This window comes from Nelusetta ayraudi, unplaced genomic scaffold, assembly GCF_046127955.1.
Source record: "Nelusetta ayraudi isolate G7.1 ecotype Tasmania unplaced genomic scaffold, CSIRO-AGI_Nayr_v1 ptg000008l, whole genome shotgun sequence".
In the NCBI taxonomy this organism is placed as follows: domain Eukaryota; kingdom Metazoa; phylum Chordata; class Actinopteri; order Tetraodontiformes; family Monacanthidae; genus Nelusetta; species Nelusetta ayraudi.
In genome coordinates, this window is record NW_027466058.1 from 1,863,017 (window position 1) to 1,890,454 (window position 27,438).

Here is a 27,438-nt window from a genome sequence, read left to right on the forward strand (position 1 = left end):
GGTCCGTTGCATTGACCTCAATGTGATTTTAAGCTGATTCCCAATATGACTGCGCAAAAAAAAAAAGACGGTCAAATAAAATGCAGCGCCCTTGGAGGAAACGACATTGACTCAACACATTAATAAAAAAACATTTTCTTTATTCATGATAGAAAACTGTTAGTAGAAGAAACAATTCAAATGATCATTTCAGTCAATAAATGCAAATAGTGGAGAACCCTACTGATACAAAAAGTTCAACACAACCTCTTCAAAGGTGCTAATAAAAACCCAAATACATCAGACGCTGCTTCAGGAAGCTCCCCCACCTCCGTATGCACTTCCCCTTCCTCAAGGGTGGAAGAGGGGAAAAAAAAAGAACCCACAAGAAAAAGTGATCCAGACAGGGCTTGTGTACTCTAATAAATAAAATATGGAGAAACTGCCCTGCAGTTGCAAAAGATAAAACCCCATTTGAACAAAATTTTAAGTAGAATGTAGACATGTTTGAGTAAAATGTCTTAGAGCCTGGCGACACAACGCCCAATGAGTGTAAAAACCAAGTATTTAAATCCTAAAGCCAATGTAATTAAGATTTATACGTTTAAAGACGGATGGAAAGATGGATGATTTGGTTCAGCTCACCAAGTACAGCCTGTTTTTTCCACTGCCACATGGCTCTTAATTCTACCACTTTGACAATTCAGTCATTTGGCGCTTATTTAGTGCTGTTTTGACGACGTGTGTGTGTACTAGTATCGAAAAAACAAAGATGCAAATCCACCAGTAGCGCTAGGTGGTGGTGGCTGGACTGTGAACCAGAAGATAATTCAGAATAAAATATAAATTAATAGACAATTATAAAATAGAATTACTCATGTGTTTTTGTTAAATATCGACACGTTTAATTGTTTAGCTGATGATGAAGTGTTCAATTTCAGCACTGCACTGCTTGCCATAAAAACGCCCTCATGACGCACTGCAGTCATGTGGTGACGGGCTGGATTTGAAGCAGACGTGGTGTCACTGACAACCCACCAGGCCACCAAGGACTTCAACACTTGAACGCGACTTTTCCTGGCACATTTATCTTTATGTTTTGGCTGCTGGACTTTAAAACAAACTGACTGCCATAAGAGTCGAACCCACTGTCTCTTGATTTACAGTGCCGCCACCGACAGCCTGAACTATTTATATGGACTATATAATGTGACTCATCTCTTGGTTTCTGAGTCTTTTCTCTTTGCCATTTGTCCTGATAAAGGGATGTTTCCAGATTCTGGTGGCGCTGTTCAAATTTTAGAAAATGTTTCTATTTTTACTTATTGTCTACAGTTAAAGACCAGCGGAACTGTGCTGTGACGGGTACCTATTAGGCTTTATCCGAATAAAAATGAGAAAAACGGGTTTTAAAAACATAAAAAACAAAGACTAAAGAAGATCTTTGACATTTGAAGAGAATGTGGTGATGCTTTCCAAGCCGAGTTGCCATCCTGCTGTGATTCTTTTTCCTCCTATAACTGGACTATTATTGTCTGTGTCTTTGTTATGCTGTTTGAATAATCTTCAGTCGGTGTATGCAAGGACAACTTGTAGCACATCATCAAATCATTCCACTCTGTTTTACTTTGCAGAAAAAAAACAGGCTGCCAGGCGGGAGCCGGCTCCCGTCATTCATTTCAAAGAGCCGACTCTTCGAACCAGCTCGGCTGCAACCCACACATCACTACTTCTCACACAACAGTCTGATAAAAAAACAAACAAACACCCCTTTACACCATCATTTACTAAACTTGCATGATTGCTCAGACTTAAACTCTGAAATCTAAAGTTTTGAAAATGTTCCATCTGGCATACCATTTTATTAATTTGCACACAAACAGTGAAAGGCCCAGTGTGTAAGATTCAGTAGCAACGAATGGTCAGAAAGCTAATAGCAAATAGGACACAGTCTGCTAACATTTCTTTTTGCCCAATCAGTAAATTTGTTTTGGGGAAGGCAACTCAATCTTTTGGCGCTAGTTTACTGATTTCAAATCTTTTTTTATACCTGCTGTGATGACAAGGTGAAAAGCAGGACAGATTCACATTTTAGTGAATGCATCTATCAAAGTGAAACTGTCATGCATTTTATTTAAACAAAAAATGCAATTGCGTCATATATCGTAGATGCTTTAACCAATTAAAAACATGCACATACTATCTATTCCATGTCAGGCCAATAGATCCTTCACATTTTACTCACTGGGCCTTTAAAAACTACCTTTCACTGACTATCTATGAGACTTCCTCTGACTTTCTGGGTAACCATGGCGACTAACACTGCGCAAGTTTCAACAACTACATGCTTTGCTTTCCGATAACATTTGCATTTTTACATAAAACATACTGACGGCGCTCAGTAGCAGAATTCAGAATCCTGATTTTATACCTTTTTTTTTTCTTTTGCTGCCCAGCAACAAAGCGCAGAGATTCAAGTTGCGCCTCCTCGTGTTCTGCCTCTGCTGCCTCGAGTCTTTGGGGGGTTAAACAGAAGACGGTTCTGGTACTGGCGCAAGGACTTTTTCACTGAGGGAGCTACCCCAGCCCTCCGCTATCAGAGCCTGGGTGGCGGTCGGGACGGCGGGGCCGCCCGGGGTCCTCCGGGGGGGGCGCGGGCCGGGGTCGAACCTGGAGGGGACTGGGCCACGGGGGGCGGAGCGCGGGAGGGCGGCATGGTGCGGGGCCCTCTGGACGGAGGCTTTGTGCGGGGGACGGAGTCGGGGACCAGAGGTCGCACCTCGGCGGCGGGGGGAGCCGGAGGGGGAGGCGAGTGAGAGTGCTGAGGGCGGGGAGGGGTCCGGTGGTTCCGGGCGGACTCGCCGTCTTTGACCCGCTGGAAATTAATGCAGCGACCCTGCCGGAGAGAGACAAACGGGACAAAGGTTAGAAGCAAGGCAGCGCGTCTTTGTGCGAAATCAACGACCCTCGTGAAAAATCCACCGGTTCAACAGAGCTGTGCGACTTTGAGACGGCGGTGCTGCCAAACACGGCCTCTGACCAGTGTTGGCGAGTAATGACTAAGTAATCCACCACTACTGTTTTAATAACAGAGTAATGTAATGGGATTACTGTGGCAAAACTGATAATTATATCATGATTACTTTATCGAGTGACCTTAATCAAGTAACTTATCAAGAAAAGTTAGTCATCAAGTAACTTTATCAAGTAATTAGATTCAATTACTTTTCTGAAATATTTTGCAAGCTAAAAAATATCTGATCCACAAAATGTCTGAAGTTTAGAAAAACCAAAAACAACGACATCGCAGAGTGATGACGGAGCCGTGCATGCAACGTCATTGATAGGTCGACGACGCACCAAAACAAGCATGGCGGCGGGAGAAGGAAAAAACACAGGAAACAAGACGTTCTCAACTTCGAAAATATCCACGTCGAACCTCACAGATTTCTCGAAAGCCATGTTTACAAGTAAGTCTGCAGTACTCTGCACAGTACAGATATTTTAACTACTGTGCTTCTCATTATTTTAAACACATGGGCACCAGTGCTGCACATGAGTTTGTTGTGTGAAGTGTGCTGTTTGTGTTCAGAGAGCAAACATTCATTCATGTTAAGAGGACAGAGGCAATATTTGAAATTGCAAAAAAAATATTTTATCTATTTTTAACTAAAGTAATTAGTAATTGATTACTTACGAATCAAAGTCGTTAAATAAGTAATTAGATTACTTTTTAAAGGGGTAATCAGTAGTTTGATTACTTTTAACACGGCCTCTGACACAGTTATCACACACACAAACACAGATGCAGGACAGAAAGCGGTTTAGGCCTCGTATGCGCTCGACTTGTTGGAATGAAAAAGGAATTTTTCTGTTTTCTTTTTTTTTTTTTTCTTTTCAAAAAAAGCCACAATACTTAACTGAGGCCCTGTTAGCATTTAACATAATTTACAAGTCTGAGAGAATAGAGCGCTTCCCTTATTGTTCTCATTGATGGGTTTTTTTCTCTCTCTGTTCCCTGCATCCTCCTCTCTCTCACACACACACACACACACACACACACACACACACACACACACTGTCTATCTCAGGCAGTATGTGACAAGTGGAGAGAGGGTCTCTTGTGTCACACTCACAGACCCTTGGTGGTCTGATTATAACACCTTATTAAACAGAGAGGCCCTAAAGTCACACAGGGGCCACAAGAGCAGTAGCTTTTGTGGCTGAGGGGACCATTGTGCATGTGTGTGTGTGTGTGTGTGTGTGTGTGTGTGAGAGGGGTGTGTAATTGATTAGTGGGACGCCCGGTGGGAGGGGTGACTACTTGGGTCTTGTCTCCGAGGCGGCGGTGAAAAGGCCAGTTTGTGAGCAGCAGAGCAGCAGCGAGACACCAGAGACAGCATATGGACACAATGAGAGCACAAGCTCATGAATATGTGTGCGTTTGTGCCTGGGCGCGGCAGTGAGAGCGCCTCGGCCGGAACATATGGCCTGAATGGAGGCTGGTGCCTCATGAATAACAGAAACAGATGCAGCGAGACTTTTAGGAAGCATCAGGACGACCCGCGTTAAAGAGACAAGTGACTAACTGGGATTTTTTTTTTTTTTTTTTTACACTTCCAAATTATGCAGAACACGACGTGACAATGTTCCCTCGACAATAATGAGCGCCCTGTGGCTCGCAATTCAACTCTCCAGAATTCCCCCAATGATTCACAAAGCGTGCGTTAAGACACGCAGCCGCGCTGCGGAACCGAGAGACCTCGTCAGGCCCCGTGAAGACACGTGTTTCGTTCTGGAATATGGGGAGAAAGATAAGAAGAAGAAGAAGAAGAAGAAGAAGAAGACGCACACGCGCCCTGACAGCATCGGGCAGCCTGTCACCTCGCATGACATTAGAGTGATCCGCTCGAGAAGGGGAAAGTGCAACACGGGCCACTCACCAGCGTTGACGGACTACATATGCTGCGCTGCAACACTGAATACACAGCGAGACTGTCCATTAGGGTGATTTATCCCAGCGGTCTCCAACCCCTGGGCGGCGGACCGGTAGCGGTCCGTGGGTCATTTGGTACTGGTCCACACAGAAAAAATAATTAACTTAAGTTAAATTAATTAAATGAGTCTGAACTATTTCATTTTGGAAAATTACGAGGTTTTCTCCATCTGTGGCTCAACTCTAGACGCATTAAAAGACCAGCAGCCTTTGGAGTATTGAGAGAGAAAGAAGCCTATGTTACTCATGTTATCTTGTTGGTGCCATGTGAAGAGGATGCCGCTAATAAAGTTGCAAACTAGTGCAAAGTGGATTCACGTTTATTACTATATTTAGAAAATACCAGAGTTTTCATGCCGGTCCCTGAAAATGTTGTCTTACATTAAACTGGGCCGTGGTGCAACAAAGGTTGGAGGCCACTGATTTACCCAACTGATTTAGGTGGTTATTAGTCTTTTAGGCAGCAACAGCAGCCAAGTTTGCTTGGTAGTTTAAAAAAAAGAAAGAAAGAAAATGAATCTAAGTTTGTTGTTCTTCCTTGATGATTGATGTAAGGGTACTTATTGTAGATTACACAGAACACAGTGCTAGAAAATGTAACAAACTGAACACAGTTTTTGTTTTTCATTTAAAAATAAATATTTAAGGTGAAGAAAAACATTTCTGTGTTTACATGAAGCCTTTAAACGGCTGTACAGTCAACTAAAATTTCTCTTGAATTCTAAACGAGGAGCGTGTGCGTGTGTGTTGGAGGTGCTGGCGACGAAGGGGAGGCGCCGGTGTGCTAATTTGCACTGCTCTGTGTTTTGCGAGGGCCGAGGGACGGTGCGCTCCGTGACGGCAGCGAGGCCGTCGGTGGCCATAAGCTCCGGGGGACAAAAGAGGCGAAATCTCTTCTGTCACAATCTGGCTCGTGGCCTTTCAACTCTCCATCTGTTTGCGTGACAGTCACTCAGGAGGGGCGGCGGTGGGGGGTGGGGAGGGTGCGGGGGCCGCCGCACACACACACACACACACACACACACACACACACACACACACACACACACACACACACACACACACACAGGTTACAGTGACAGACACACACACACATGCCGGGAGAGGCTGGACGCGGAACAGGAAGTGTGGCTGGAACTGGCCGTTTGCAGAGGCAGTGAAGTGCGTGTAATGCGGGCGGAAAGCAGGACGCGCTCCTCCCGAGCTGCCCGGGGAACCTAATCGACGCCAATTAATGCCGCTCTTTCTGCCAGCCTCGTCGACCATTCACTGCCCTGCTGGCTGCAGCGTGTGGGGAGACATTTAGCAGGTGCACAATTTGGACCTGCGCGTCTTGTGTCAACGTATTCTTTACTTTGGGTTTAAAAAAAAAAAAAAAAAAATAGAATCTATAGCTGTGTTTACGTGGACACAAATAATTGGAACAAAGGCCCAATCAGATTAAAAAGGCTTCATGTAAACGCGTCAATCGGAAGATTCTGTTCAATGGAAGATTCAATTTCATTCCGAATGAGAGAGGTGGTTTTTGCCGATTGTTATTCCGAATGGTGGCCATGTACAAACCCATTCAGATCCTGTCTTCCTGGTTGGGGTAAAATTATCTCCACTGCACATGAGTGCTACGTCACGCTGTTTCCAAGCAGAAAACATGGCGGGAGGGAAGCAAAATTGGTCTGTTGCTGACACAACTTTCCGCCTGGAAATTTTAAAAGACAAAAATAGCAGACAACGGGGGCGTTTGTTTACAACACAGGCGAAAGTACAGCTTCTTCTTCTAAACATAGCTATTGTCTCCTATGATAAAACTAGATTTCTTCTTCCTTTTGCTCTATTTGTTTTACGGTCAAGGGGTTTTGCCAGGGTGACTGCTTGGTGGGTCGCCGCTTGCAGATGCAGGCTACATTCTTTCTGCCTTTGGATCAAACATTGGAAAGAAATGACTCACGCCACTACAGGGAACAAATCGATAAAAACTTCAAAGCCGTGTGACGTCAGCCACGAGAGGCGACAATGAGGCCATTTACAGCGGAGCAGATGTTTCACCATGGCAGCAGTTAGGATGGCGTGGACGGGGTTATGGGCTGCCGTACACGAGGTCAAGGTTAAATAACAGGGAGCCCTCTTCTCCCTGGCGTTCCGTCACCCGTTCCGTCGTGCACTCGGGGATTGGTTATGGCGCGAGAGTGAGTGCGGAAAGCGTGTTCTGTGGAAGTCAAATGGATTTTTCCAGTTCTGCAGAACTAGAGAACAATGGAAGCTTTGAAATGGAATCAGTCCTCAATGGCTGCCTCAGTGGGGGGAAAAAACAGCTGCTGATCCCGAAGCTCATCCCAAATGAGGCGCAGCAGAATCCCCCAATCAATCAGAAGCTATCATGTCTATCAGCGGCGAGGATAAACGTGAGTGGATGGGCTCACCTGATCTCCAGGGTGTGGCCTCATCAGAGAAACCTGGTCGTAGCCTCTCCTGAACAGAGCCCAAATGGCGTCCAGCTTCCCCTGCAGGAGCAAGAAAGGAAAAGTCTCATGACCAAATATGGACAATTTGAGGTGGAAATAAACCTGCTCCCCAACCAGAAATACGCAAGCAACATTTAACCAGAGCAAACCGCCAGGCCGACCTTGATGGGGGTGAACCATCTCCTCTGTTGTGGCTGCCGGCGGGGCGGTTTTCTCGGTTTGGGCTCATACGGCTCGAATTCCTGCTCCGGCATTTTGACGACAGCGTTTTTGGGTTTGTCCAGCTTGGCGCCTTCCTCAGTGGACCCCTTCTCTCCCCATCGTACCTTTAAAAAAAAAAAAAAAAACCTTTTACTTAAATTTCCATTCTGTGAAACAGCGCAAGTTTCAAATTCAATTCATTCAATCTTCTTACCTCCATGCGTTTGATGCCACCCACTCCTCTCCCACCATAGTAGGATGCATCCACTGTGGGCCACTTCTTCCTCGGCATCCCATCGTCATCGTCAGAGTCCTTGGAGCGACACGCAATTTATACAAAACAGCCTGAACTCACCATTTACCTCGTCTGCTTGCGCCAGTGTGAGCACACACAGTTCTGAACATAATCCCTTTGTGATGTCACAAAAGACAAAAGGTGTTGGCTTTACCCTTGGAGGCAACCTCAACAACCGCTTCCAAACATGTGGAAGCCAGAACAAAGTGTCCGGTTCAGCAGGATGTTACCACTGAGTGTTTATTTATTTGGAGGCTTTAAACACCGGGCTAAATATGCTGTTTTCTGATATCAATGGAGTTTCTTAGATGATCCATAATGCAGGGTTACACCACTGGAGACCACAATGTAAAATAAAGCTTGTATAAATTCTCTTGTGGCAATAAAACATTCATCAAGAACGTTTGTAGAAGAAGGAAGAAATTAAAACAGCTCTTACTGGCTCAGGAGGTGGTGGAGGTGGAGGCTCTTTGATCACCTGCAGATTTGGAAACAATTAAGAGACCAAAAAAAAACCCCCACAAAAAAAAATAATTTGTAAAACTCTCTGCCTGAGTTTCAGACTCACCACGGTGCAGCACAGAGGCCAGAACCACCACATCATGAGCAGAGCCAGCAGCAGGAAGACCACCAGCAACGAAATGAGCACGATGGTGCCGTCAAACTGCGAAAACCGGAAACATAACGGCGGTGTCAGTGGTCACGCTAGACTAAAAGCAGAAGATGAAGAGACGACAAAAAAAAAGGGAGAAAAACAAAAGCCGAGGTACTCACAGCCTCCTCTGATGGACAGACACAACAGAGGAGACCTCAGAGAGGAAGGACAGAGGAAGAGGAAGAAGAAGAAGACTACGGAACCAAGAGGAAGTGAGAAGCTTGAAAAATGAAAAACAAAGAAAAAAGGTTAAAGGTCAACCTAAATGAAGGCAGCAGAAGAAAGGCATCGCGAGAGGCGTGGAGGCGGCCGGGGCCGCGAGGTTGTTACTCACGCATTCGGTGGTGGTGATGTGAACGGAGCTGGTGATGTAGGAGAGGCCCTCGTTCATGCTCACCTGCAGGTAGATGACCCTGCAAACACAGGAGGTCATGGCTCATCGGAGCTTGTGACGGGCGGAATTCACACACACACACACACACACACACACACACACACACACACACACACACACACACACACACACACACACACACACACACTAACTCAGCCGCACCCCCCGCTTGTGCGCAATCATTTGGGCTGAGCTGCGGATATTCCCTCCGCTGATCCCTCTTATTCATACTGGCTGCTTTCTACATGCGCAAAACACGCTGACACAGACAAAAAAAAAAAAGAAAGACAGACAGACGCAGCCTTCAAAGAGGTCAGGGAGTTCTCCACCCACCGAAGGAATCTCTTGTGTTTGGATCCAACCCAGATCCTCTAATGTGGAAACCACAGACAGCTTAATGACTTTCTTGTTCTCCCGTATCCAACTGCTGATATCTGACGCTGGCCCAGGCCAGGCACAAGACACACGCTTGAGAATGTGGGTTTCTGTCCGGCACAACACTTATGTGCCCCATTATTTTTTTTTATTCTTGCAGCCAGAAACACCAGGGCGTGAATGGAAACGGCCGCGGTGCGGCTTCAGGTTAGGCGCGGAGCCGACGCTTCTTGTGTCCTTCTTGTGGCGGAGACAAGAAAGGGGGCATTAAACGCTGCCTTTAAGATTTGTGGCGGTCGCGGGGGTGGGGCGGCAAGTAGGGGGAGGAGGAGGAGGTCACTGCAGGGCGGGAGGCAGGGGAGGAAGCAGAGGATGGGGGGGATGGTAGAAGAAGGGCCTTTCCTGTTCTGTGTCCCCTCAGTGACTACTGTCCCTCCCCTCTCAAACGCCCCCCTGACTTCCTCGATCTCTGACTCCGCCCCCACTTCGCCTCTTTCCTCTGCGGCTCTGGGGCTCGGAGCCGACGCGGAAACTATAGGAAACCGGCGGGCGGTGCAGGTGCCACTCCCCTTCCTCTCTCTGTCCCCTCGCCGCCAACTCACTCTGGCTGCCTCTCTCTCAGGCGGCGAGGAGGAGAAAACTGTGCTATCAGCCCCTCTCAGAGAGATCTCAGACCCTATCAATCATCAATGTGCCCACGACATATGTCTTTTAGCCGTGTGTGTGTGTGTGTGTGTGTGAGAGTGAGTGAGAGAGAGTGAGAGAGAGAGAGAGAGAGAGAGAGGGGAAACTGAATCCGGAAGGTACCCATCAGTCAACATGGATTTGTGTGATGGCAACATTACGCGGCATGGGATGATGGAGAGAGACAGGAGGTGAGTGAGGGTCTTTGGGGTTTGGCTGAAGAGGAGGCAGCTGGACTCCCTCAGACCTCCGCTTTACAGAACCCCCCCCCACCCGAATCGGAAGGCCTGTGATGTGATCTGACACGGAAAGGTGACTTTTAAGGCTGGATGGAGGCTGGGGGCGTGGCTCGTAAAAAAAAAAAAGAAAAAAAAAACTTGTGATGGGAAGCATCAAAGTCGTTCAGGTAGCAATGAAAGAGTACACGATCCCAAAGCTGTACATCTTGGTGTTTCTACTCTCGATGTGGCTCAAACATATCCAGCGTACATTTTTTTTTTTTTTTATCATCCTCCTGCTTTATCTGCACCTTGTTGCTCCACAACACTAAACTCATAAACCAGCTGTTGCCCACCATCCTGGGCCCCTCAGCCATCCACAGCTGACTTCCTCTTGGAGAGCTGGGCATTGAGCACTGACTCTGCCCCAGTGTGCGCTTCTTTCAGGGTACGGTCTGCAAAAGGTACGACTGTCTCAGTGACGCACTGAGGAGCTGCAGGTAGGAGCAGCACGACCTGCCAACAGCCCTGGGTATATTTAATGGGTTGTGAATTAAATGAATTGCTGATATTAGTTTCCGTGCTATTTAGCCTATTAGGTCCTAAAATACCCTAAAACTATCTGTGGGCCACAAGACAATACTAAGCTTTTCTTTACCTTTCTGTTGGATAAAAATTAGGCTACTTGAATATGGCTTCAATTTAACTAACTTACTTATTAATAACATTTTTTTTCAATAGTATTTACATATAATGCCAAAGCAAAAAAAATATTGAAGTGATGCTCCTCAGTAAACATATTTTGTATCTCTTGGTTCTTCCTGGTCAGTGTCGATGACATTCTAAACATTCCTTAAAAAAAAACCAAAACAATTTCCTGGGTGTCGCTGCGGCGCACTTTCCCACCATTGTGGTACTTTTTGCTGGCGGACAGGACGGGCTCAAGTCGCTTTTTCAAATCTGAGTGACAGCGACAAGACAGATGATGACTGGAAGGTGTCTGAGGCTGCAGGCTGCAGTGTATAATTATGCACAGCACTGCGGGGCCGGCGTGGCTGGGAGCTCTGCCGGGCTCCCGGTCCTGTGCGAGCTCAGCCCACGGTGCCGCTGCGTCCGCCCCCCCCCCCCAAAAAAAAACTCCCCGCTTGGAGTCCCCAGGAGCAGGGAGGCAAAAACCCCGAGAGGAAACTTTACACTGCCCCGCTGCGTTCACTCACACTTTGGCTCTCGAAAGTGTCAGACAGAGATCGTGATGGAAACACACACACAGACACACACACACACACACACACACAGACACAAATACACAAACGCGCAGATTGGCGACGCGACAGTCCTCTCCAGCAGGCTCTCATTAAGTTGTGTTCCTGGGCTGTGCTCCTGTTGTCCCCTTGTGATTGGTGTCTGGCTTCGTTAGCTCTGACAAACACTGATTGATCACATACACTCGATGACTTTGGCCCTAATTTGTTCAAGGGCAGCAGTCTTCGTGCGCAGCTGTCAAATATCAGCGTCGCGGCCGCGCAAGGAGAGCGTGGCGAGCGGAACGACAGCCAAGAAGCAGCCGTGCCGGGTGGGCCAACAGGATAATAAAGATGTATTGAGATATATATATGTATAGGGGAGACCCACCTCCCAACCTCCTCCACCACTGGAGCAGGACAGAGCAGGACGGTGTCTTCGATCCCAGCTGGTCTCTCGTCTGCACAGGGATGGACAAAAACATTAGTATGAGGAAGTGATGTTTTTACCACTTTGAACAGCAAAGAGCGGGCACAGGATTAACATTACATGCTCTCTTACAATTTGATGTGACTAAATCTTACACACCAGGCCCTTTGAGACAATGATCTAACTGCATTTGTCCCGTTTCTGGAAGAGCTTAGTAAAAATACTCGTTGTGGAGCAGGACTCACCTACGGAGTAAGTGTCATTGAGTTTGAAGCTGCAGAGGACCTGGTCGATGTTCCTGGCGTGCAGAAATCCGTTGCCTCTCACCACCACCTGGAAGCTCTCTGAGACAAAAAGCGCAGGTGTCACCAAATCTCGTCTTTTCTACCGACTTGCGCAACAAAATAGAAATGCAGAAAAACTGAGCTGTCCTTTTACTTTTTTTTTTTTTTTTTTTTTTTTTTAAATAAATACATAAATAAATAAAACTACATCCATGATGACACCCATTTATGTTTGATTAAAAACAGGAAGTTGACTCTTATATACTTCAAAGCTGTGTTTTAGCACCACTCTTACGGTGAACACTACTACGACTGCTGCTGCTTGTGTATATCTGTGCACTCACTTGTGCACATACGTGTGTTTAAAGGCCATTGCAAGCTCCAGCGGTGCTAATGCTAAAAGCGATCTGTGGCACAGTCCGCAGAAGAAGTGTGTGTGCATGAGCGTGCGTGAGAGAGTGAGTGAGTGAGAGAGAGAGAGAGAGAGAGAGAGAGAGATTGACCTTTAACTTCCCCGGGGCGTTGTTAAAGCACACTGACAGAGGCTTGCCAGCATATGCTGCAGTGTCTATGTGGCTGCTACCCAGCATATGTTGGAGAGCGGGCGAGGGGGGAACCACTTGGTTAAAAACATGCCTGCGGGGCTGACAACAGCGCGGCCACACTGTCAAAACGGCTCTGACCTTACCTATGGCGCCATTAGCACGCCTCTGTGTGAGTGTGTGTGTGTGTGTGTGTGTGTGTGTGAGGAAAGCAACACAATGGCCGTGCACACTGCACGTGTGAAGTGGCTCCTCGTATTTTCTGCTGTTCGCCCGCCTTGAGAATGCGCGCACGCACGACTCTGTGCGTGTGCACGTGTGTCTGTGCGTCCGAGTTTTCCTCCGGCGTCTGAGCAGCACCTTTAACGTTCAGTGATCTTCAGCGTGAAGATCACTGGATAAAAACATCAGCGACTGCGGGGACTGCGGGTGTATACGTGACAGTGTTGCGCTTAAAGGTCACACACGGCGCTCAGAAACGGAAAAGAAAAATGCAGAAAGACCTAAACACACGTAATCACAGAGTGGGAGAGGAGCGTCGTTGGTAAAGTCGTCGGCACGCTTACGGGCTGCGTAAAACGTGCTGGAGAGGGCCGACCCGCCACCGCAGTGGAGTCCAAGTGGGCATCTAAACCAGTGCTTGACAACCTTCTTTGAGCAACGGCACATATTTTAAATTAAAAAAAAAAAATCCCATGGCACTCTACCAACCAAAAATATGTTAAAATGACACTTTTTAGTCTAATAATGACAATATAGTATTTTAATTCATTTACATTCAGTCAGTGTGACACCTGGGCCTGTTAAGATGCACACAAAGCTGACATCCAGAGAGGGATTGAGGGAGGAAAACAGTCTTAAATTCCTTTTAAAGCACAGTCACTCAAGAATGGAATGTTCTTTTCTTTTTTTTAGACCAATTAAGTGAAATTGGATAATTTTTCCGGCCACGCTTGGCATTATCTCTGGCCACATTGGTGGAAAAACGCTGGTGTAAACTAATGCGAAGAGCACTGACGTATTGTTGAGTGATGATAAACAAACTGATAAATACACGGACCCTAAAGTATCTGCAGTCACTATTGCAGGACAAAAGTGTTTCATGTTGGTGTTAAATTAGGAAAGGGAAAAGCTTCCCCAATTGGAAAAAAGAAAACCCACTAACTAATAAACATCTTTCAGCACATGTTGTTCAATTCAAAGTACAAATTTTATGGCCGTCGTAATGCTTGTCAAACGCGTTTATTTTGTGCATACATGCAACTTTTGTGTCTAATTCCTTGTGTGATGTGTCAAGTTTGGCGACCTCAGCGAACTTGTTGCACGTTGTGCGTGCGCAGACACTTGCGGATACATAGAAAACGCACACCGCGACACAGACAACCTCATCATTTACCGGTTTAGCACCACACCCTCTCGCCCCAACACAGTGATCAGCCCGCACGCACCGTCTGCTTCCACCATTGTCAACACCCCAGAGAGGTGTGCACTTTAATTACAGCTCTCAGTCGTAACCACTGCTTTGGGCTTTCTCTTCAATAACCATCATCCGTCTCCTTTCTCACCGACAGCAAGCAGACGCTGCGACAAGCACGAGCGTACAGCGCCATCGCACACTTCGTCTTTTATTTATATATATATTTAGATTCTGATGTTCTGGCGTCTTGAATGAGACTCGAGGTCTGCTAACTTCCTGTGTTGCTCATTGTATCCATCCTGGAGAGTCTTGCACAGTGACTAGAGTGCAGCTAGATTGCCATCGTGTGCGTTAGCAGCCTCCTCTATGTCACGTATCTTCCCTGGCACAGCCCGACAGGGAGTTTTGCATAGCCATCATTGTATCAGATATGGTACTGAACTTAGTCTCTACCGACGTCTTGAAAGTGGTGATAACACTCATCAGGTCAATGGTAGATTTGCTCTTATCCATGTGCAGAGCATGGTGCAAGTTTGCTGCATTAGCGTCATTTAGCTCAGATGTTGCTGTGGGCGTCTTGTTAGCCGGATTTGTTTGTTCGTCCCTATTCCAATACTTTCGCCTTGGACTTGGACCTTGTTGACATTGTCTTTGTTTGCCTGTATCATATCTTGGTGCCAAGACTTGCTGGCGCAAAAGACAGTTGAAGCGAGAAACTTTTACATTAGCAAACACGGCTACTCCATGCTTTTCGCTAGCTACGGCCTACACCTGGTTCACACACTTCATCTTTTAACAGTGTAAATTAGATAATGACTTGGGTGAGTGAATGGGCGCGCGCACACACACACACACACACACACACACACACACACACACACACACACACACACACACACACACACACACACACACACACACACACACACTGATTTGCCTGGCTGAAAGGTCAGTGCTGTCAGACACATGGTGGCTCGGACTGGTGGTGCCCTCCTGTCATGTGCAACACACACACACACACACACGCACACACTTCCCTCTTCTCCCTCTCCTCTCCTCGCACGTCCACTTCCATCTGCACCTGAACGCCTGACGAGTCCCGCGCGAACACGTTACCGCGCGTGTGACACGCGACACATGTTGTGTACATGCGTGCGCCCGTGTGGCCGGCTCGGGTACGCGGAGGGGGATTTATTTAGGAAAAAAAAAAAAAGTCGGCGAGGGGCCTTGTCCGAACGGCGACCCTTCAATCACGTTAGTGCGACGGGACAGTGAAGGGCAGGGAGGGGCGGAGCGGCGCGGGACGTCGGGGGAGGAAAGGGTCAGGCGTTAATGAAAGCAGCAATCTCCGCTGTCACGTCGGATCTGAAGGCCCAAATCTCACTGTTCTCCCGCCGCCGCGTGTGTGTCTGTGTGTGCGCGAGGGATCGGCGCTGTCACGTCGGATAGCGCGGCGCAACGTTCACTGTCCGGTCTGATGGCCTGTTTGCAGGCAGCTCGGTCTGGTCACTTCACATCAGCGTGAGGGACACGTACGTGTGTGTGTGTGTGTTGAGCAAGACGTCTGAGTGTGTGTGTTTTGTGTGCGCGCGCTGACTACATGCTAGCGTGCAGAAAGAAAGACAACACCTGTGCAATATGTCATTACGTGTCCATTACGTGGAAAAGGGGGGGAAGTCAAAGTTAATTCACACATTTGGGCCCGGAGCCTCAAGCGGGTGTGAAAAAATATGATTGAAACGCATTAATGCAAAGAAGTGATATTAAATTTAAAGTCCCAATGCGTAACTTTTAAAGAGATCCATCAGAATGAAAGTGGATTTTAAAAAATGCATGAATGATTTAACTAGATCAGGTCAATAAAAGGTAATGACTGCGATTCATCTTTGATTTATTTACATAAATTTCAGGGCCACTTGGAAGCAGTTGGAAATATTTCACCGCAGTTGCCCCGAAAGTGGATATGCTCTCACCCCAGCTTGAGTGAGTGAGTTCTTGGATCGAGTGAAACACTGGCAAGCTGAGACAGACGGTAACATTGTTTGCAGCGATTGCTTTCCCCTCAACAGAGGCGACTAAACGTTACACACTGGGCCTTTAAAGTCATTCCTTTAATGCGGGGATCTGACTTTTGTGGGCCTGGATTCGCGTGAAGGGGCAACAAAGACGAGCACAGCGCACAACGTGAGCAATGTGTTCGCCACATTAAACTCCTTGCCCTTCATTAATTAGGCTGGAATCAAGTCTGGGATTAAGTGAGTCCTTGGTTTCTTAGTTCACTGACCATTAGGCCGCTCATCAATCGAATAATAAATGAGGCTGTTGGAGGATATTTGGCCACATGTCAGCTGACACACTCTCTGGCAGCAGACCAGAGAGTGTAATTATGGCGCGGGGATGATTCTTTACGGCCGCTCCCTTATTTTCGTCCTTTTCGGGGGCAACATATTCCTCCCTTCCTTTTCCCTTCACATCCAGTAATGGACGCTAATATCGCTTGGTTGCCGTGGAGGCTGCTAATGCACTCCCTAAAGTGGGTCCTAATAAGGTCAAGTCAGAGCTCGTCCATCCTGCTGGCTTCCCTCCACGTCCTCTCTCCCTGAAACTGTCCAGAAGCAGAGGAGCTGGACACGGAGGAGGAGGAGGAGAAGAAGAAGAATTAGAAGGAGGAGGAGAAGAAGAAGAAGAAGAATAAGAAGACTTTGAGATTTTAGGAGAAGAAGAAGCCGAACCGACCACTTCAACGGAGACATTAAAGTAGGCCAGAGAAGCAGCCATGCTTAAAGATTCACAGCTAATTCCCTTGACCAGCAACCCCCCCCACCCGCCCTTCTTCTCTCTGCACACACGCTGTGCCGAAGCGGCTATGCTAATTTCCCCCGGCCGTGAGTGACAATACGTTCTGTGTCATGAGCGTCCGTGCAATTACTCCAGCCCTCTGTTCCACTCCAGGGGCTTTGGGTGACTGTCATCTGACACAATCGCACAACCCCAGACGGCCGGAGCGAAGGGGGGGGGGGGCGGGCCCGGCTCCTCGCACCTCTTACCTCCTGCACACACACTGGACGGCTCGGCCGCGAGGATCTCAATGCAGGACTTTTTGATGATCTGGGAGTTGAGTGGGATGGAAAAAAAGAAAGTCACAGTGAGGTCATGACACTCACTCTGTGAGCGCGGATGATTTCACGTGAAATGTATGCGTCATACCGAGTCGATGATTCCCCTCAGGGCTTGGAAACCCCCCCATACAGGAAACACATGCTCTATGGAGTCTGCGATTGTTGCAAGCTGGACAAAAGTAATTCAGATAAAGACATTTAGCAGTGATTTAAAAGGGGAGGATTGCAAAAAATAATGTGCGTCATTTCTCAGGATCATTCTGCGGCTATCACCTGCGTCTGGTTGAATTCTTTCACTCCCACACAGTAGACAATAGCTCCAAGAGACCTGGCCCTCTGTGCCTGCAGACAGCAAAACAATACAACAACACGATGACAAAAAGCAACCGAACAACCTGAAGATTTCAGTTAAAAAATCTCGCCCCTCCGCCTTGCCAGTCAACCGATTAGTTTTAAAAAAGGCACTGGATTGCGTGAGCAGGGGGCTCTCTGGGGCAAAAGCCGTAAGATTTGATCGGAAAGGTGTAGATAAAACGAGATACAGTGTCAGACACAGAGTGAAGGAATGTTTCCCCATGTCTCACCTCTCGCTGAGCAGTGTCAAACTGCCACTCGTTCAGCTCCCCGTCGGTCAGAGCGATGATGACACTGGCTGTGCCTGCAGAACACAAATCTGTAGCATTAGAGCAATTGAGTGAACGTGGACTTGATGCTTAATGCTGTAAAAGCTTACCGTGGTTCTCCTGATATATCTGAGAGTTCGCCTGCAGTTGGACACAAGATTGAAACATTTATGAGCTGAGTCAAATGAAGCTGTAATTCAAAGTCCTCGGTCACTTTCAAGTATGGTTTTTATGACACAGCTTCAGCAGCTCTTTTGCTTGAGCCTCAACTGGAGCCATTATTGCACATGATTAAATTAGAACCCCAATCACTGGAAATCATTAATGGTTCACTACTCCCGCTGATTTAATTGATCCCAATTCTGCCTCTGACAGGCTGAAGTAATGATATTAAACACAAACAGGCAGTTAAGGTAAGAAAGTGAAAAAAAAAAATTCTAACACACGTTTGCTCATTCTTACCATTTCTAGGCCTAAGTTCATAAGCGTGTCCCCTCCAGGCACAACCTTGCTCAGGGCCTGTAGGCCTTTGTCGATGGCCTCCCTGCAGAGGTAACAGACAAACAACTCGGCAAAGGGAAAAACGACTGGAGAAGCTGGTTTGAAGTGACTAATCAGAAGAGATGTGAAGAGAAGATCTGTGACATGTGAATGCAGGCAAAGACTGAATGCAAGAACAATCTACTCAGCAGATTTTCGGAGATATGCAAAGCCCAGATAAGCGCAACAAGAGAGGACTCGTCTGCCGACTGCAGCGTGGATCCTGCAAACTCTCTGAATGGAGGACTTGCTCGGCCGAGTCTCACCTGTTCTCTGTCAGCTTCATAATGATGGTTCCTCGTGTGGAGAAGACGATGAAGGACATCCTCAGCATGGGGCTGCAGAAACACGCTCGTTTAACGTTTGGCGAAAAACATTTGCGTTCCTCTGACGGTCAGTCCGGCTTTTACCTGATGAATTTCTCTGCCAGCTGCTTCACAAAGGAGTAAATTTCTATCCAGTGGTGTTTCACGCTTCCCGATCTGAAACATTTTCAAGGAAAGGCACGTTTAAACAGACTGACCGTGTCTGATCCGGCCTCGTCTGACGCTGTCAAAATGAATAAAATTGCAAATTCAAATCTTTTAAGTGGTGTTGATTTAAATCGTGGTCGTAAACTGAACAACAGCCCAGCTCCACCCAGTGCCGCTCACATTCCATTACTTTTGGAGGCTAACTTGTCAGTCAGTCAGTGGTGAGAGCGGCTGGTTGGCCCGCTGTATGCTTCACGCTGCTGTGTCAGTGACAGTCCCCTTAATGAAGCCCAGTCCCAGGGGGTGGCTAATGGGGGCTAATTGCTACTGGGCCAGAGGGCCGAGGTTAGGCAGGGACAGATGTAGCAGTCTGCCTCTAGCAGGGACCATGCAGCAGGCAGCTGGCCTGTGTGCGCGCCAGTGCCATCAGTGGCTATGTGTGTGTGTGTGTGTGTGTGTGTGTGTGTGTGAGTCAGTGGGGAGGAACAGATGGTCCCAGTGAGCCCCGCAAGTCTAACAACAGGTCAGGGGTATTGCACAGAGAAAAGGCTGCGACATGAACAACAACGGGGCGCTGGGGAGTGACACTCAGCAGGGGGTGAATGTGAGTGCGAGGACGCGACATCAAACAGCGAGTACAGTAAACCGGCACGCGTGTGAGGCAGTGACAAGAGAGAGAAAGTGTTACAGGGTCATAAAGAGAACGCTTTAGACCCACGGCTGCTCTTTGCTTACGATGTGTTTTAATGCAGAACAAACGTGACAGTTGCTTTGATTAAACAAACTTGACACAAATTTGTTGCATTGTTTTTGTATTTTTTTTGTTATTAGTAAAAAAAAGAAAACTAACTAATATAACTGGTTGAGTGTCAGCGTTAGTCATAGGCACTGATGCATTGTCCACACACAATCCCTTGTTGATGAAATTCGCCTTCAACTTAATTGATAAATATAATACACAAAAAATATCAGATTAAAAGTGGGGTGCAGGAACTTCATTCGTCCGCAGCCCCAGGGTTGAGTTCAAGGCTCCTGTCAGACTTCAGCCATTAAACACAACACCTATTATTACATCCGCGGGCAACCAAATAGTGGAAAAACGTACCGCTGGTCAGACATTGGTGTACAGGAATGTGTGGAGCTGATAGTATTTCCTAAAGTTCATTCTGAACAAATTCCTTCTTCACTCCGTGTACGTCATGCGATTGTGCGCGACAAGACCAAGACCAAGACCAAGACCAAGACCAAGACAAGGCCAAACCAGAGTTAAAAAAAAAAAAGAAGTAGAAAAGCAGCGGAGAAGCGTTGCTCTTTCAGCAACGATTCCATTCACACCAGGCATCAGGTGAGGTCACCGCATGGCATTTAACCACAGATACAGCCAAACCAGCGAGTGCCATCTGGGTATTAAAATAATAAAAGAAGAGCGGCGGCGGTGGCGGCGGCATCCCGGGGGCTTGCTGAAGCACGCAGGTCAACACAGTCAAACAAACACAGCGTACCGGTGGCCAGGCCGAGCGTGACGCGCCACGCTCCCCGGGCTCCTCCTAAACTTTTTCAAGCTAAGGTTAAAGCGCTGCTGAGGTCGTCTGGATGAAGACGCACAAGAGCGTTGCATTTTTTTTCATTTTTGAATGCATTACATCACAGTGAAAGGGGTGTTTAGCTGCATTGCCACAAAATTACAGATCTCAGTTCAGCTTCGAAAAACATGACCTAGTCTTCTGCCCCGTTCGCGGTTCAAGGTTGGTGTACGTTTTTCCGATAGCTCACTCGGCGTGTTTGGACACGTCCGATGTTTTGCGTCCGTACGCTTAAATCTTCAAGTCAAGCCCGAGCTACGACAAAAATGTCAATTATGACCAACTGCGAGCGGCTGCAGTGCACAGGGAGGCGTAATTAAGGCCAAGTGAGTGAGTTACGGAGGCTACAGAGGCGGCAGACGCACCTGAACACATCGTGCAGACGGAAAAACAAGACTGAGAAAATAAGAAAAGGTCCGGTGGAGAGGTGAAATTGTGAAAAGAGTGACTCATGCAAGCACGTCCTTCGAGAACAGTTTCAAATAAAAATTTCAACAAAAAAAAAAGTGACTGCACTGAAAACTAGGTCAAAGGCTCACTGGCATCTCCGCTGCTGAGAGGCAAGAGCCTTTTATTTATTTTTCTCATTCTCTCATTTCCTGTCAACCCTCTAATCACTGCCAATAAATGAGGCAAGCAAGTCGAGGACCCCCTCCCATTTTTTATTTTTTTTTGAAGATTTAGGAGTTGATCCATGTTCAGACTGGGCCTCTATGGTATTTATGTTGATCACCTTGCAGCTTTAGGCCAGACTGAAATCACTGTTGGCTGTGTTTTACATTTAAACAAAGTACAGCAAATGATTATTTAATAGAGTTAAAGGTCCCACATTGCACCCGTGTCAAATATTTCATTTTCATTCCACATTAGAGTCTCAAGTTCAGTTTTGTCATCTGAACAAAACTGATTTTGTTTTACCTTCCACGTTTGAAAGGGGTGCGAAAACGTGAAGTAGCTGAATAACACCTGGCTGACTGTTGTCACAGGATGTGTCAGAGCTCTTTGTGAGATCATAAAGGGCTGACTTCCAAAACTGAATTATTCAGTTTGAGCACTCACGCTTTCTGTACATTACAGCAGACCAAATAAGCACCAACAAGCCTGGAAATGACATCAGCTGTGCACAGCCCTCAGTAAACAGGGCAGATGCATGCACTGACACAATGTTCAAAACATCTGCCAAATTGATGCGTTCAGGGTACAGAGGAAACTTTAAGAATAGATTGCGCTTCTGTTTCCCTTCTGTTTCACACTTGGCCAACACCGCATGTGGATCTCCGGGCCATACAGCACCGCTGTGGGGCAGCTGCTGCAGCTGTCTGCAGGCGTCATCAGCCTGAAACTCCATCCATCCTGCTCGCCCTGCCCACATCCCGTGTGTGTGTGTGAGGGGGAGACTCCATTGTGAGCCGGATGAAGAGAAAAGAAAAGGTTGGAAAAAAAAAAAAAAAAGAAGCCTGCTTCAAAGTCCTACACATTAATTTCCTTACGCATAAACGCAGTCCTAAGTGCCTTCCGCAAAAGCACAGAAAAACACGGCTCGGGTTTGAAAAGCGTTGTTGTTTTTTTTTTTGGTGATGTCATTTCCACTTTACGATACACTTTAAACAGGCTTTTACGATAGAGAGCGAAACACATTCGAAAGGATTTTCCAGACTGGAAAGCTGTAGCGCGGCAAGTTCTCGCAGAAACGTATATAAGGGGGAGAATGAGAGTGACGTGCCGTGCGCCTCCAGAAAAAAAACAAAAAAAAACAGGGCGGTTGCATGGCAATGCGCAGCGAGGAGAAAGTAACACAAAGCCATAAATAATATCGGACACTCACTTGTCCAGGACAAAATAGAGGTCGAAGGCGCCCTGACAGGACCTCTCTTCCTCCTCCTCCTCCTCCGCCTGTTGCTGTCCCCGCACCTCTCCTTTCACCGACACATCGAGGAGCAGGAAAATTCCCAGCAAAGCCAAAGCGAGGAGCATGCGAGTGCGAGTCCTCGCCATCTTTCCCGGTTTCTGTTGACTCCGAGTCCAACGCCGTTGCAGAAAGGGGGGGAAAAAAGTATCTCCAGATCTTCACATTTTCCTTCTCCGCCTCCTCGTCTGTTTTCTCGTCGACCGTGAAAAGGAGCTCGCTTCCTCCCCCGGTGTCCTGTTAGGTCCTGTGCATTTGGCTTTTGGAGGATTTGTATAGTTCGAGCCGGGGCTCACGCCAAAGTCTCCTCGGTCAGCTGAGGAGGGAGGAAAAAAAAAAGGAGAGTAAAAAAAAAAGCAGTGGAGAGCGGGGCAGGATGAAGGAGAGGAGCGACACCCGAGGAAGGACGCAAAACTCCACTTTAACCCCGGCGAGAAAAGCTGAAGGGAGTTTGAGCTGTACCAAGCAAATGCGATATAGAAATTCTGTTGAATAAATAAAATAATAAAATAAATAAATTAAAAAAAAAAAAAAAAAAAGTTGTAAAAATATTTTATTGATATGAATCGTAGTAAACAGTAGTAGATGCACCTAATTGCTTTTGCATGAAATAATATATATAATGAAAACATTTTTTTTTTTACTTGTGCAACATAACTTTTCCCTACCAATCTTCATCTTCTTTATTTGTTGAGAGTTGCAAAAAACAAAACAAAACAAACAAACAAACAAAAAAAAACCCAACAAAAAACAATTTGACTCTGAAGCAAATTGAGCCAATGAGAGACTTTGCCGATAAGGTAAGCCTCGGAAAGTGCGTTTGATGTCACCATCAGACAAAACACACGAGATGCGATGGACGACTCCAACACTTTGAAAATGTTTGCCAGCACCGGATGAAGAGGTTTTCAGCCCTGCAGCGAGGCTGAGTGCACTGTACACTCAGTTGGAGAGGACTCAGTTCCCCCATCAAGTGGCTCTAATGTTCTGCCTCATTAATAAAAGTTGGCCGGATAACCACCTAGACATTTACTCTGGGCAAGCCTCTGACGCAGAATAATCCATTAAATGCTCATTAGACAGAAACATTTAGTTGATGAATTATGCATTTGCCCGATGGCAAACCCAGAAGACCCAACATTATCATCATCATCATCACCATGTGGGCTGGCCAATTGCTCAATTTACGTTTGCACACATTAGCCGGTGAACTTTCAGCACTTAGCCCTCTGGATGGAGTTGGCGTTTCTCGAAAAGTGAAAAAACTAAAAAGTCTCTGAATTCTAACGTTGAGATGGAGTGACCATGTCTGACCAACATGGAAGAGGGGGGAGTTGTACTTGATTGTTTTTTGAGATCAGGATGTGGTCACTGCAGATTGCGAGCATTCGGCGGCACAAATCTTAGATTACACATTTCAAAAGAGGACTGAGGCACATTTAAACCACGGCAGCGTCTGGAAACGGTTTGTGGTGGCGAAGTTTAACCGCACACGTCTCCGGCACGCACGCTGCTTCTCACGAATAATCATATAATAACCATATAATGCCCCCCTTAAACAATTTTCTACACGCTTTTTCTCCCCCATTATGTCCCACCGTCCTCTTTTCAGTGGCTTTCGACGCGAGAAAATTGGCCCGAAGGGGTCTAAATTACAGGCGCGTGGGGGGTGTTGCGTGAGCGCGCACGTGTTTACATCAATGCGCCACGCTTCGGTGCGCTGTCTGGAGGGGATAAGTGGGAGTGGGAGAGGAGAGGGACTACAGTGGAGAGGAAGACTCGGTCGGGAGAGGAAGGAACGAAGGGCGCATCGTCACCGCGAGCTCCGCTGCACCTGCTGCTATCACCTCTCCATGTCCAGCGCGTGAGTCCATGATACAAAATGTCCTTTACCTCGGTTTTGTTTAATCAATACGCATTTTACCGTGTGATCTGTTCTGTGTAACGTGAGAAAGACTGGCAGCAGCGCTGGCGCCGTGCTTTGATGTATCGCAGCAGGCAAACTGTGATGCATCAAAATGCAACCGGCTTCTTTTGAAGATAACATCTCAACGTATGAGCGACGGAGGGGGGATGAAATCACAACGTAACGCGTGAGAATTAATAATGGGTTTGGCTGTAAATAAGAATCCTCGTAGAACTTATCGTGCGTAAAGCGGAGGCAGTTGGTTCCGCGGCAGATGGGGAGACAAAAGGAGAAACCCACTGAAAAAAAAGATCAGACAAAGGGCGACAGAAATCATTTTTGCCTCGAACCTGTCTGCGTTTGATTCACGCCTGGGACAGTGACATTTTAGCCACAAACGTCAAATAAACTGCAGTTTTATTGTGTAATTCATATCATTGTCGCATCCAGCATCATCAGAATCCAGATTCGCCCACTGGATGTCAAACCGAACAGATCTAAACCTGATATTTTCCGGAAAATGTATTGAATGTAAATATATAATTCAAAACTGAAGTTCATAATTGCAGTAATTTTGAATCTATGATCTGCAGGGGTTTTTTTGTCCACACGAACCACCATGAACCTTTCAACTGGTTTACTAATCACGCACATTTTCGTTACTGCAGCCTAACGATGGATCAGCCTTTCCTGCCCCGGTCCATGTGGACCGGTGACAGCAAATTCCTCCAGCATCCGGCGGATCTCTACACCAGCGTGGTCGTTACGCGCGGCATCCCGGGCGGCACGTGCTTTGGCCCCTGCGTCCTCCAGCACACTTTCTACGACACCATCGCCTTCATAGCGCAGAAATCCTGCGACAAGAAGGCGAAATCGTACGTCTTTAGGGTGAGTTGAATATTTCTGGCGCTCGATTGTTGCCGTGAGATACAGTAATAATAGCCAGCAACAAGCAAAATCAAACAAATACGTTATTCACGCCATTTGTTGGCTATATATATATATTTGTCTTTTTATATTTTTGTATCGACCATGCAAACGGTTAAATGGACCCAATATATCACCATATGAATCTATTTTTGAGTAAATAACTTCATTTCGTATGTAACAATTATTTCGCAACAATTTATCCTTGAACATAAAAATAAAAATAAAGTAAAATCTGCCAACAGGTGGACCCCGAAGCGATGCGCAACCCCACACCGGTGCTGTCCTGGCTGCGGCTGGTGCAGGCTGCGCGTAACGCCGAGGAGCAGAACACGGAGGCCTTCCTGAAAGCGGGTCAGCTGTACGTGCGAACAATCCGGGACATCCGACAGGAGGAGGAGCTGCTGGTGTGGTACGACCACGAGCTGTCTCACCTGCTGGGCTTCAGGGACCCGAGCAGAGGATTGAGTGAAGGTGAGAAGAGCTCTGCGCATGCAGAGGGGTCAGAATTAATATTTCATTTAATTATTTCATCTGGAAGAGACCGAATGTGTTTGATATTCTGACATTATACTGATGGGCTCTTTTGTTGTTTCAGATTACAAATGTGGAAAATGCAACCAGGTCTTCAAGAACGAGTACCCGTTCCTGGCCCACTGCAGGTTCCTGTGCACGCACGTGAGGACGCCTGACACATGGAGCCGCGACGTTTACGAGCACAAGCCCGTGGAGGTCAAGAGGCAGCACCGGGTGACGGACTTCCACAACATCGCGAGGGATCTGGAGCACAAAAAATCCGGCGGCGGCGAGGACGCGGAAATTTCTCCCAAGAGGCGCAGACACGAGGAGCCTGCGCTAAGCAGAGGGCGCAAAGCGGTTCTGTTGGAAAAAACGAACATTTCGAACGACGACAACATCACGGCGTTGGGCAGGGGATACGAGCAGACGGGGGAGCCGTCCGTGGGGAAGACGAGAGCCGACCGAGTGAAGCAGGATCAATCGGAATGTAAAAACGATGCGTCTGTTTCGGAGAGGGGCTCGAGAGGGACGCTGCTGAAGGACGGGGACGCACGGCTGGTGACGGATGAGAGCTCCGGTGTGCAGTCAACCAGCAGCATCAGCAGCAGCCTCGGCAGCAATAGCGCATTTTCTCTGGTACTGTCCAACAGCCAGGGGGCGCAGAAAAGCGCCTTCTGCAAGCCGAGCAAAAGAACTTCCCCCACCGACCTGTTGCCGCATCCCGGCGGCGCTCCGACAGCCCCCTCTAGCCGCCTGGAGGAGATGCCCGACGCCTTCAGCTCCAGGTCGATGCTGGGCTACAGCGACCTGATGCCACCCAACATGCTGAGCGGAGACCTGCAGCCCCTCCCCTCCCCGGTGCTGGTCGGCAGTCCTTACCATTACGCGCCGGAGCACTGGAGCAGGGGCACGGGCGTCCAGCTGCAGAGCACGGCCTCCTTCACCATCCTGCCGCCCACCTTCACCTCGTTCGGCGTGTCCGTGCAGAATTGGTGCGCCAAGTGCAACCTCTCCTTCCGCATGACCTCTGACCTCGTGTTCCACATGCGCTCCCACCACAAGAAGGAGTTCGCCGCCGAGTCCCAGGTGAGGAGGAGGAGGGAGGAGAAGCTCACCTGCCCGATCTGTCACGAGTACTTCCGGGAGCGGCACCACCTGTCGAGACACATGACCTCTCATAACTGATGGGCGGGGCGGTGGGCAGGCGAGAGACTTTATTTATTTACTACATAATGCTCGTTTAACGCGTGTAGACTCCTGATTAACGAAGAAGAAGAAGAAGAAGAAGAAAAACAAAAAACAAAACTGAACTCAAAACTGAATGTAGGCTGCTGTGAAAGACAATAGCAAATTCGACGCACACCACATTCACAGCTTGTCCGCTAGATGACGCTAGAGGTTTGCCGCCCTGTCCCTGTAGTCCCGTGATGTTAGAGGAACACTTATTTTGGTGCCTTATGAAATTGACTGGCTTGTGAAAAGAAAGCCCTCGAGGTTCATGATTGTCTCACAAGGAATACTTTCTTTCTTTTTGTTAATTTATCGGCTGTACAACACATGTGAACTTGAGTGTGTTTGCACATTGTTCTTTTGAGATGTTAAAGTTGACGAGAATGAAACAGACGTCTGGACTATTTTCTTCCATCACCGTGTCGATCTCCATCAGGTACAA

General features: G+C 47.4%; 2 protein-coding genes across 3 annotated transcripts; one reads left to right on the forward strand and one right to left on the reverse strand.

Annotated features, from left to right (window-relative positions):
• Positions 1 to 1,491: 1,491 nt before the first annotated feature.
• antxr1d (ANTXR cell adhesion molecule 1d) lies at positions 1,492 to 26,787 on the reverse strand. Of its 2 annotated transcripts, none has more exons than XM_076018621.1 (18): positions 26,646 to 26,787; positions 18,863 to 18,934; positions 18,719 to 18,790; positions 18,375 to 18,456; positions 18,023 to 18,053; positions 17,874 to 17,947; positions 17,563 to 17,631; positions 17,378 to 17,458; positions 17,218 to 17,278; positions 12,173 to 12,271; positions 11,889 to 11,958; positions 8,920 to 8,998; positions 8,499 to 8,594; positions 8,370 to 8,408; positions 7,850 to 7,948; positions 7,596 to 7,760; positions 7,393 to 7,473; positions 1,492 to 2,875 (listed from the first exon to the last, which is right to left on the reverse strand). In XM_076018621.1, exons 3-18 carry the CDS (start codon positions 18,784 to 18,786, stop codon positions 2,576 to 2,578), a joined length of 1,494 nt encoding a protein of 497 aa, XP_075874736.1. In that variant the 5' UTR covers positions 18,787 to 18,790; positions 18,863 to 18,934; positions 26,646 to 26,787; the 3' UTR covers positions 1,492 to 2,575. The 2 variants fall into 2 exon arrangements, with proteins under 2 accessions (XP_075874736.1, XP_075874735.1); XM_076018620.1 differs by lacking the exon at positions 26,646 to 26,787 and adding an exon at positions 22,334 to 22,730.
• znf488 (zinc finger protein 488) lies at positions 23,966 to 27,385 on the forward strand. The gene is made up of 4 exons (XM_076018619.1): positions 23,966 to 24,278; positions 24,989 to 25,208; positions 25,493 to 25,721; positions 25,846 to 27,385. Exons 1-4 carry the CDS (start codon positions 24,004 to 24,006, stop codon positions 26,949 to 26,951), a joined length of 1,830 nt encoding a protein of 609 aa, XP_075874734.1. The 5' UTR covers positions 23,966 to 24,003; the 3' UTR covers positions 26,952 to 27,385.
• The last annotated feature ends 53 nt before the right edge of the window (positions 27,386 to 27,438 follow it).

Coding starts and splice junctions, on each gene's coding strand:
- antxr1d (XM_076018620.1), bottom strand. CDS start 22,503: ATGGCGAGGACTCGCACTCGCATGCTCCTCGCTTTGGCTTTGCTGGGA. Junction 18,457..18,718: donor ATGAAGCTGACAGAGAACAG/GTGAGACTCGGC, acceptor TTACCTCTGCAG/GGAGGCCATCGACAAAGGCC. Junction 7,761..7,849: donor GTGGCATCAAACGCATGGAG/GTAAGAAGATTG, acceptor TTTTTTTTAAAG/GTACGATGGGGAGAGAAGGG.
- znf488 (XM_076018619.1), top strand. CDS start 24,004: ATGTCCCACCGTCCTCTTTTCAGTGGCTTTCGACGCGAGAAAATTGGC. Junction 24,279..24,988: donor CACCTCTCCATGTCCAGCGC/GTGAGTCCATGA, acceptor TCGTTACTGCAG/CCTAACGATGGATCAGCCTT. Junction 25,209..25,492: donor CGAAATCGTACGTCTTTAGG/GTGAGTTGAATA, acceptor ATCTGCCAACAG/GTGGACCCCGAAGCGATGCG.